At 63.1% G+C, this 10351-nt stretch overlaps 1 protein-coding gene across 1 annotated transcript; it reads right to left on the bottom strand.

Moving 5' to 3' along the window:
- Positions 1–3511: 3511 nt before the first annotated feature.
- HS3ST6 (heparan sulfate-glucosamine 3-sulfotransferase 6) lies at positions 3512–9034 on the bottom strand. The gene is made up of 2 exons (XM_045784748.2): positions 8634–9034; positions 3512–4224 (listed from the first exon to the last, which is right to left on the bottom strand). The coding sequence occupies exons 1-2, from the start codon at positions 9032–9034 to the stop codon at positions 3609–3611; spliced, it is 1017 nt and encodes a 338-aa protein (XP_045640704.1). The 3' UTR covers positions 3512–3608.
- Between the last annotated feature and the right edge of the window lie 1317 nt (positions 9035–10351).

The following is a 10351-nucleotide window of genomic DNA, read 5'->3' as shown; positions in this document are numbered from 1 at the left end:
AAGGGAGAGTCCCACAGAAATGGACCACAGGGTTCATGATGTCAGCAAATTCCTAGCCCCTTACTGCACAGCTTCCGTGGGCACGAGGGGCTGCATGCTTTTCTGGGCCCATCCTGGCGGCAATGTAGGGCGGGGCATGGTCCTGCTCAGACCAGCAGCTCCTTAATACGAACAAGGAGCTCCCAGGAAAGAGGACATCTACAGTTTGACAAGGGCCTCTGGATCTGGCTGAGAGGACGGGTCCCAGGAGTGTCCACTCTGCGACATGGAGACCAGCTACGGGGACCAGGAGGACCAGGCCTTTCCCCAAAGCACCCCTGCTCCTGGGGTGAAAGGAGCTTACAGGTTCTGGCCAGAATGGTACCCCTCCTTCCAGCCGCCCCTCCCACACCTGGTGCTGCCCTGCAGCCAGTCTTAGAAGCCTGGGAGGGGATCAAGCAGGCCCTCCAGCCCTGGAGAGAGGGACCCCCTCACGGGAGGACAGGAGTCAGCAGGTGACTGCAGATGGGCTCCCAGCATCCTCCAGGGGAGGGAGGGAGACAGGCCCCACAGATGGCGATGGGCTGGTAGCTGGCAAGCACTCACGCAATGTGGGTACAAGGATAAGGAGGAGGGCAGGGCACGCCACTGGCACTTTCTGGGTCCCCTCTCCTCATCCAGAATGAAGATTCATCATGGGGACATACTGCCCAGCCCACAGGAAGGGCAGATCCAGGGCCCGAAGCTCCCGTCTCCAGCCTGGCATGGAGGCCGCTCGGGCCAGGGTCTGCTCAGGGTTCCCAGTGGCCACAGGCAGAAGGCGCGGGGTAAAGATCACTGTCCTCACCCAGACCGGACGCACCTGCCTGTCCTGCTGGGCCCCCAGCCTCTACCAACCATGGCCCGGGGGCCTGGGGCTCCCACTCCCAGCCACCCCATCCCAGTCCGGCTGGCCGAGGAGGAGTGCAGAAGGAGTCCCCAGCGCTTTCTCCTCCACGGACCCAAACAGGAAGAAGGTACCTGAATCAGCACTTCTCTCCCCATCTGGAACATTCCAACATGGAAAACCCACTGAGCAGCTGGGGAAACAATTTAGGGACTTTAATGAAAGGCCGATGACTCTCCCACAGAGACCCACCCCCACACATAGCCGGGAGGACCCACCACATCTGCCTCAGTGTGTTCTGAGACCCAGCTGGGCCCCTGGCTCTGGGCGTTTGAGGCCAGGCCCCGTTTCCCCTGGGAGGGCGATGACCGGAACGAGCCAGTCCACCCTTTCTCCCCACTGTTTCCAGTCTGCCTTCTGGGCACCAAAGCCAGACAGACTAGTGGCTCCCACAGCTCTGCTTCCAAGAGGCTTCAGGAAGGGAAAAGTGGGTCATGACAGTGAGCTCAGGAAAGGGACGCGAAGTGCAGGGAGGAATGAGCCCAGTGTGAGAGCACAGCCGCCCCTTTCTAAGGCCAGCTCCCCCTCCGTCCGCACCTTCTGTGGGGAAACGCATTCCGGGCAGAAGGAACAGCATGTGCAAAGGGGACCCGGGCCACGGCAGGTGGAAGGAGCTGGCAGGGGCAGAAGCTCACGAGTGAGAGGAGCGTGCGGGCTGGCAGAGCAGGGGCCGGCCCCCGAGGGCCTGCTCAGCTGCAGTCTGGCATCTGGTCTTCATTCTGGAGGCAATGAGGGTGTGGGGAGAAGACTGGAGTGTTTAAAATAATGGGATCTGGTTTACTCCGAGGACACACCTCTGGCTGCCGGGCAAGCTAAGAAGCTCATTGCAGGGGGACAAAAGCGGTGTCCTGGAGCCGTCCAGGAGTGAGCTGGTAGACGTTTGGACAAGGGTGTGTCCAGGAAGACGGAGAAACAGGCATGGACCAGGCTGGGAACTAGGCTCCTGCCTCCCGTCCTGCCCATGGCAGGCTGCCACACAGTCACTAAGTGGGGCCACAGCCCCGGGAACGGGGCCAAGCCGCCAAGCCCAGTGCTTGCCACCCAGCAGGAATTCCGTCCTCCTCATCATTATTGCAACTTGGGCCAGCCCCCCCGCACCCACATCAGAGGTCGGAGCTGGGGAGGAGGCCACAGGAACATTGTACCCACATCTGCCCACCACATTTCCAGCGAGGTCTCTCGGGAGCAGCCCCCAGCCCTGCCCCTTGCCTGACCCCGATGGCAGAGCCTAGAGACAGTGCTGGCCCCTCGGGACAGTCCAGACAGGAGTGCGCTCTGGGCCCAGAACCGGCAGGAACAGGGGCAGGGCTCCAGGCTGCAGAGGACAGAGGCCCCATCTCCCTCCCCACTTCCTATCGCACCTCTTGTCCCACATCAGCTGACCCCAGGCCCATACCACTCTCCAGGTCATGTGGCAAAGATAGTAGCCACCGTGCCTGGGGGGGCCACTGGTTCATAGTCCGCCAGAAAAGGGCGCTGCCGCTCCCCTGGAAATCCTCCCTCATCTCGGCTCTGGGGCCCAGGACACGCAGCTGCTGCAAGTACCCCGGGGTGGAAAGGCCACGTCAGGGCCAAGGATTTGCTCTGGACCGGAGGCCTCGGGTGGAGAGGCTGCAGCAGCGTCCCGGGAGGGCCCAGCACAGCCGGGCATGTCAGGCCTGGTCCTAAGGGTCCCTGGAGGCCTTTGTCGGGGCAGTCTGTGGACACCTGGCGGGCAGCACTGTGGCTGGGAGCAGCTGACAGTCATTCCAGAAGGGGCCTCCACACTCCCAGGGGCAGAGGGGTGGCCAGGGCACCGTAGCACCGCCGAGTCTGGCCTCAGTCAGGAGCAGAGCAGGCAGCTGGCTGCAGATGGGCATTCCCTCCTGCCCATCCCCCAGGGGAGAGAGCCTGTCACACATGGAACTGGGGCATCCAGGGCCTGGGGGACTGGGTGGGACCCACTGAGTGAGCAAGTCCTGTAGAGCCGGCAGGGTGTGGAGGGTGGGAGCGGCGATGTGGGCGTGGCCTGTTGGGCGTGGCCCCTGATGGGCAGCGCCAGACTGTCCAGGCTGCTTGGAGGCTGTTAGAACCACCACCCCTGCCAGTCACACTCACTGTTGGGCAATTTCACCAGATTTCCAGAAGGAAGCACCCAGTAGGCATGAAGATATGGAATTAGCTGAGGTCACGGGTATAGCCCTAAGAGTTGGACAGATCCAACTTTAATCCTGCCCTAGGCATCAAGTGAGCCACTTAGGGCCTCAGTGTCCTCACCCAGAACATGGGGACAACATAGCTCAGCATCCCAGGGCTGACCAGAGTGCCCAGAATCACCAGGTCTAAGCTGTGTGTCATTGGGCTGGCCCTAAACCTCTCTGGGCCTCAGGTGCTCATCTGATACATGCGGCCAAGCTCACTGCCCACCTCAAGGGATGTATGAGGACTGGGGTTGGGACCACTCCTGGCACATGAACAGTGCCCTGTAGCGAGAGCTGGTGTGATGACCATTTCCCCGCACGGTGGCCCCTGCAACCCCCACCTTGCAACCTTCAAGGTGACGTGGAAGAACGCAGATCCAAACTGCATTTCTTAAATATTTTTCTCTACCCAGCATCTGAACATGGGCTGCTCTGGCCAGGGGACAGGCATCCGTTGAGGTTCCCGAGCGTCCCCAGGCAGGACACGGGCGGGCCTGTCCTGCTCAGTCCCAGCCGAAGTCCTGGCCGGTCATCTGGTAGAACTTGCGGTTGAAGGGCCGGTAGAAGTCCCGCAGGCGCTGGACCACGGTGGCAGGCACCCGGGGGTGGGGCCGGCCCTTGGACTTGCCCAGGCAGCGCGGGCGGCCGCTCCCCTGGGCCTTCTTGAGGCAGGGGAAGCCCTTGGTGGCGTTGAAGTAGAAGTGCTTGTCCGTGACCACCCGTCTGAGGCCCAGGAAGTCCTGCACGCGGCCCAGCTCTCCGGCCGGGTCGCTGACCAGGCGCTCGCCGCTGACGAACAGGAAGCGGGACAGCGGGAAGAAACGCAGCCAGTTGTCCAGGTGCTGGGCGTACAGGCCAATGCGCACGGCGCTCCAGGCCGTGTCCACCGGGCCCAGGCCGTGGCGGAAGGCCAGGGCGCGGAAACTGGGCAGGCCCGGGGTCTTGGAGAGCGTCTGGGCATAGTCGGAGATGGCCCGAGTCACAGGGTTCCGCACCACCACGATCAGCTTTGTGTCTGGGGACATGCCGTGGATGCGGCCGGGGGCCTCCCGAGTCACAAAGTAGCTGGGGGTTTTCTCCATGGTGATCTGCCCATCCAGGGTGCGCGGCATCAGGCTCCTGTGCAACGGGGGTGAGGAGAGGTAGGTGAGAGTGCGTACTGGCCCCCAGGGACCCAGGACTAACCTCCCCTTCCCCCAGGGACGTCCCAGACCTCGGAGGCGGGCAGGTCTTCTCCAGCAAACCCACCCGTCCTCGGTGCTTGGGTGGGCAGCCTGGGATACAGGCCATGAGGGCACCCGGCCCCAGCACAGGCCCGCAGTGGGCTCCCCGCCCCCCTCCCAGAGTAGGACTGTGCCCACACCTGACACTGCGGGGTCTCTCACCCCAGACCCAGTTCTCGCGAGGCCCGCGGCCTGGGCCTGCGCCCCACCCAGCCCCGACTGCCTTGCCCACCCCGCAGGCCCCTGCGCTGTAATACCTCGCACCACACTTTCAGTAAGAGGCTGATGGCATTCCCAATCAGGCCATTAATTATTGACAAGTGTCCCCAACAAGGGCAGCCGCCCCCCTCTTCACCTCCCCTGCTCAGCCTCTCCGGCCTCTGATTACAGCCCTGCTCATTCTCACCGACCTGGACTGGATCAGAATGGATCAGAATGCACACTGGAGAACACTGAGTGTGGTGGCCTCAGGACCGGTCCCAGGAGCCCAGCTGCCTGGGCCTCCCAGACCTGGCTTACACCCCAAAGCGCAAGGCTGCAGCTGCAGCATTTCTGGCCCGGCGAGGGGAGCACCGACCCCATCCCAAGGTTCTGGGGGAGTTGGCTGGTGGCAGCCCACTGACCACCCCAAACCTGGGGCAGCTCACCCTGAACACTGGCCCAGGGGAGCCAGGTACCCTGAGCAGGGTCCCGAGGCCACACCTGCCAACCAGGTAGCACAGGGTGAGGCGGGGCAGGGCGGGGCCTGGCCAGCTGAGCAAACAGCCCTGAGGGAGGGCTGGGAGCTAGGTCAATAGAGGCTGAGGCTGCTGGGACCCGTGCTAGGGAGGGGAGGTCTCTGCCGGCTGGCCCCGCCTCCTGACCTTGGAGGGAGCTGCCCTACCCGGCCCCCAGCCCCCAGCACTGGCCCCAGCCACGGAGCTGACGCACAGGGTGGAGTTCAGGTTTTGTCCAGGGTAGCTGACCCCCAGACGCAAGCCCCTGGGAGGCAGGGCCTGAGTCTCCTCCTTCCGTTCAGACCCCCAACGAAACTCAGGTTCAGATGGACGCAGACGCTCAGACCCACGAGTTGGGGTGCTTCTCCTGTTGGGTGCTGGAGGTGAGATATGCGAGTTCAGGGCACGCCGCTGGCTCCCCGATATCACCCCAGGGACTCGGGCTCAGGTGGGCTGCACAGCCTGCTAGCTTTGCCTCCCTCAGAACACGGCTCTAGGCAGAGCTGGTCTACAGAAGCGATGGGGACAACTCGGCTTGTCCCATCTCCATGAAAGACGGAGCTGGGACTCCCTCCATGCCGGTCACTGCCCCATTCAACAGGCCGACACACTGAGGCTAAGGGAGGAAGCAAGAAGGACAGGGGGAATGGAGTAGGGTGGGGGTGAGGACTTTTGGGGGGTGGGAGAGACTGGAGAGGAGAAGAGGAGCAAGACACTGACCCCCACACGGCAAACATCTGACAAGCTATTCTGTGGACACTCCCCCCCCCCCAAGTTCATCTGGTCTGCATTTCCTTGCGGCTTCAATCCAGCCCCGGGCGACTCTCCCTCCTCCTCAGCCCCACTCACTCGCTGGGTCCCACACCTCTTCTGGGCCCCATCCAGCCGGGCCTGGGACCCAGAAGAAACTAGTCCTGGCTTCTGTGTGGAACCCTGCAGTGCTGGGGGGGAGTGCGGGCATTGAGCCCCCAGTCACATGAGCCTCTCTCCGGGTGAGCAGGAGGAGGTAAGTCCCACAGAAGCCCAGATCCCTCCCCCCACATACTCAGACTCCGTATTCACTGCTCCTGCATTCCCTGCCTGGGCCCCCAGAGCCAGGGGGTCTCCCCCCCACCCCCGCTGCATCCCTCCCCATCTCCTTCCACCTTTCCAAAATGCTATGGTCAAAGTATAGCCCCCACCTGCCCCAGACAGGGCACTCCCTCCTGAACTGAGACTTTGAGGTGTTTGTGGGATCCCCGCACCTGGCACCTACTGACAGAAGGGATTCAGTGAGTGAGGAAAAAGTGCTGAGTTTGGGGGCACTTGAAGGTCACAGCCCCCCAGATGGAGGACCATCAAGAGGCTGAGAGATGAACTTCCTGGAGCCCAGGGAGAGGGAACATCTTTGAACAGCCCAGGACGGACCTGCCATGTCCACGGGAAGGACCAAAGTCACTGCCTGAGATGAGACTGGTCACAGCCCTCTGGGGAAGGGGGCGGTGTCCCAAAAATTCAGCTGAGGGACCAGCCGCTCCTCCTCTACTCACTGCCCCAGCTCCCCAACCAGAACAGGGCTCTGCACTCGCTGGAGGTCCCACCCAGGGTCCTGAGAGCAGACAACACTGCCAGACCATGCCCAGGCGCGGGGCAACCTCTTTGCTTTAGGGGAAACTGAGGCAGGGGTGGGCATTTTCTGCACACTCACAGCTGGTGGAAAGGACAGACAGGTCCAGAGGCACAGGGCAACTGTGAGCACAGCAAGCCCCCCTACACACACACACACACACACACACACACACACACACACACACACACGTCAGTACACGGCCACAGCCCCTTTGGGGGCACCTGGATGCACACACACCCCAGAAGCTCAGCCGGCCTGGCTCCTGCTGGCTCTGCACTGACGGGTGAAGCGTCAGTGCTGGCCAGCCCTGAGAGACCGCGCTGGAGTAATGGAGGCCACTGGGACCTGGGTCTCTGCACCCTTGGCATCCACCCCTCCCCCCAGTGGCAGCGGCTCTAAAAATGAGGAAGGAGAAAATCTCTTCTCTACCAGCGTTAGACAGGCTCCTAAATCGTCCCACCTCCCACCTCGGGCACTCCAGGATCCCAAGAACCCCCACGCAGAGCTGAAAATCGGGCCCACCCTCCCCAGCACCGGAGCATGCACCCAGCGAGGGCCTCGACAGGGCCTCTGGACCCCAGGCTCTTTGAGAACCCTCCGGGACTAGCACTGTTGCAGACCCTCATTAGCCCAGCTCAGCACCTCCCCACAACTCGGGAAGTCAAAGCTCATGGGGGCCAGGAGCGGGCTTTGAAGTATGCTACAGGTAACAGTGTATCCTCCACCCCCCAGCCTCTCCGGCTTTCTCTCCCTCCTCCTCTTCCTCGCCCTCTGCAGAGAGAAGCTGCAGCACTGTCAGAGCGGGGTAGCTGTCTCTCCCTGAGCACTGAGGGTGCTGGGACTCAGCCAACTGGGTGCAAGGATGGACTCACTTCCCCATCACGACCCAACTTCCCTAAGACCCCCAACAACAGCAACCCTTCAGAGCTCAGGACCTAGGATCCCCGTTCTCACTGGGGTCCCTCCAAACCCATGAGTGGTTTTAATGCAAAAGGCAAAGATAACAAATAGGAGTGGGTGGGGGCCGGCTGGGGGTGGGTTGTGTTGGGCAGGGATCTGGGAAGAGGAAACTGGTGCACCAGGGAGTCAAGAGTCTGGGTCCTGCCACCCTGCGCTCCCCATTAATTCACCAGGTGACCTTGGGCTGGGTCCTCTCTGCCCCATAGCTTGGGGATGAGGTGAGAGCTACAGGGAGTGGGGTGACTCACTCTCCATCTGGAAGCCCTCGTTTCCCGCAGGAAGGAACAGGACACCATGGAAAGCTTGTACACAGTTGAGGGCAGAGGGCAGGGCCTCACGCTGCTTCAGCCGGGACTGGGTGCTCCCCCACATTCTGCCACAGCACCCCAAGGCCATCCGGGTAGACAGGGCAGGGCAGCTAAAGAGCCCTTGACATGAGGCTGGGGTCCCAATTCCCAGCTCTTCCTCCTTTCTGAATGAAGCCCAGGCTTTCTCCAGGCCCCCAGAATCACCAAGAAGGATTCCTCTGCCCAGGACTGAGGCTGTGGGGAGGAGGCAGACACTTTCTAGGAGGCTACAGGGAAAATTCTTGGGGTAACTGGCCAGAGGTCAGACATCTCTCCCGGAGTGACAGTGGGGAAGGGCCGATGAGCATGAAGCATTTCTGACGCTCCTCAAACCCCACTAGCTTCAAACTACTCATCTGGGACCGAAACTCCTCCCCTCCAGTCTTGCTGAGACCTCTCATTAACCCTGAACCAGGGTTTTCCCTGGACTTTTCAAAGTTTCTGGGAGCCCCCGGCCAGTGACCGCTCCTCCTTTCCGTATAACCCAACGCAGGGAGACCGCGTCCCCGAGGTCAAGCCTCGGCCCCCCACCCAAGCTGGTCTCAGCCTGGATCCCAGGATACCTCACCCCGCCGTGTCTCCAGTGAGACCCCAGGGGCGCATCAGGCTGTTGTTCGAAGCCCTCGCCAGGGCGCGCACCGAAGCCGACGGGGCGGACAGGCCGGGCGCTCACCGGTACCAGGCCAGGCCGCGCTCGTAGCACCTGTCGAAGAAGTGGGGCTCAGAGCCGAGCGCGCGGACGTCGGGGTGCAGCCGCAAGAACTCCAGCAGGGCGCGCGTGCCGCCCTTCTTCACGCCCACGATGAGCGCCTGCGGGAAGCGCCGGCGTCCCCGGCCGCTGGCCACCGGCAGGCCGGGAGCCCGGGGGCTGCCGACGGCGCGGAGCGGCTCAGCGCGCGCGGGGGCCGGCACCGGGGCGCGGGCGGCCGGCGGACAGCGGCTTGGAAGGGTGCAGAGGCAGTAGGCGCCGAGCACCAGCGCGGCGAGCAGCAGCGGCGCACGCGGCCCTCGCAGCGTGGCGCCCGCGCCCTGGCCGCCGCCGGCCCCGCCGCCCACGCCGCCGCTACCTGCCATGGGGTTGTGCCCTGCCCAGGCCCTGGAACGGGGGCTGCGGGAGGGAGCGCATCCCGGCCAGCGCCGCGCTCAGCCAGCCCGCGCCCGGCTTCTGCTTTGCGCCGCGCCACTCCGCAGGCTGGGAGAGGGCGGGGGCGGGGCCTAGAAGCCCCGCCCAACCCGAGGCCCCGCCCCCTGGGCCACTGCTCCGCCTCGGACTAGCCCGCGCTTGGAGACCCGGGCGTAATTTGGTACCTCAGAGAGTACCCAGACACGCCGTCTTGGAGACCCTGGGCTCGAGCCCGCTCGACGCCAGGGTCATCACCATTACACTCCTGGATGCTGCGGCGACGGGTCGGGTCTCAGGGCCATGACAGGACTGAGGTGCCTGCCCCAGGACCCGCTCTTAGAAGACGGATCCCCGCCACTCCCGGACCAGGGCGAAGCAGCAGGTGCGCGGGCGCAGCCGTGGATCAAGGAGGCGCGTGGACCCGGGCCCTACCGGCAGAGGGGTTCCCGGGCATCGAGGGAAGTCTGAGGGGAGAATAGGGCGCGCTTTGCTGACAGTCGGCTTGCCATTCGTCAGGGTCACAGCCCTGGCGTCTGGAGAGGGTTGGCCAAGTCTGATTACCATTTCAGAGCCCCGGGAACCAGGCTCAGGGATGACAGGCGTCCGTCCCAAGGGTCCATTCAGACTTGTCTCCTGACCCTTTCTACCATGTCACACCGTCTGTCTGTGCACCTGGCGTTGCCCTGGGATGTCAGGGACCCACCTCTGATGCTGGTAACGTGGCTCCTGTCGGAGATAAGAAGATTCGGGAGAGGTGGAATGGGGGACTAGAAAGAGGAGCCCAGGTCCTGTTCCAGGAGCTACTGCTGGGGAGCAGTGAGATTCAGGGGCCACTCACAGTTATGGGACCTGCTGAGCGCTGGACACTCTATGGGAGCTTTGTGCACCCCCAGGTTCACTGAAGCCCCAGCACAGCACAAGAAAAGCAGAGAAGGAAAGAGGGCTCGGTGAGCAACAGTCCCGGGTAGACAGGGAATTGGACCTGCGTCCTCTCTCCACCTCTGCCCCAGACTTCCTCACTGCCAGTTGGTGCCCCATGGGCATGGGCTCCCCCAAAAGGCCAGCATCTCTCCAGAGGATGCTGGGTCCACTGCCCTGGGTTCTGCTTGTGCCTGAGACTAAAGGCATCCAGACAAGTCCCAGAAACCTGGAGTGCCTCCAAGGGGCAGGGGCCTCCATGACCCACAGTCATTGCCAGGGCTCCCACCCAGAGGCAGCCCTAGACCAAAGGGCTCTGCAGAGCCAGTGTGGTGAAGACCACTGATCAG

Source organism: Ursus americanus, chromosome 2 (genome assembly GCF_024610735.1).
Source record: "Ursus americanus isolate L20-20 chromosome 2, mUrsAme1.1.p, whole genome shotgun sequence".
NCBI lineage: Eukaryota > Metazoa > Chordata > Mammalia > Carnivora > Ursidae > Ursus > Ursus americanus.
This window is presented reverse-complemented; position numbering and strand designations above follow the sequence as displayed.

Excerpts from the sequence above, each read along its gene's own strand:
- HS3ST6 (XM_045784748.2), bottom strand. The coding sequence starts at position 9,034 with ATGGCAGGTAGCGGCGGCGTGGGCGGCGGGGCCGGCGGCGGCCAGGGC. Across the intron at positions 4,225-8,633 it reads CGCGGCCTGGCCTGGTACCG|GAGCCTGATGCCGCGCACCC; the intron begins GTGAGCGCCCGG and ends CCCGTTGCACAG.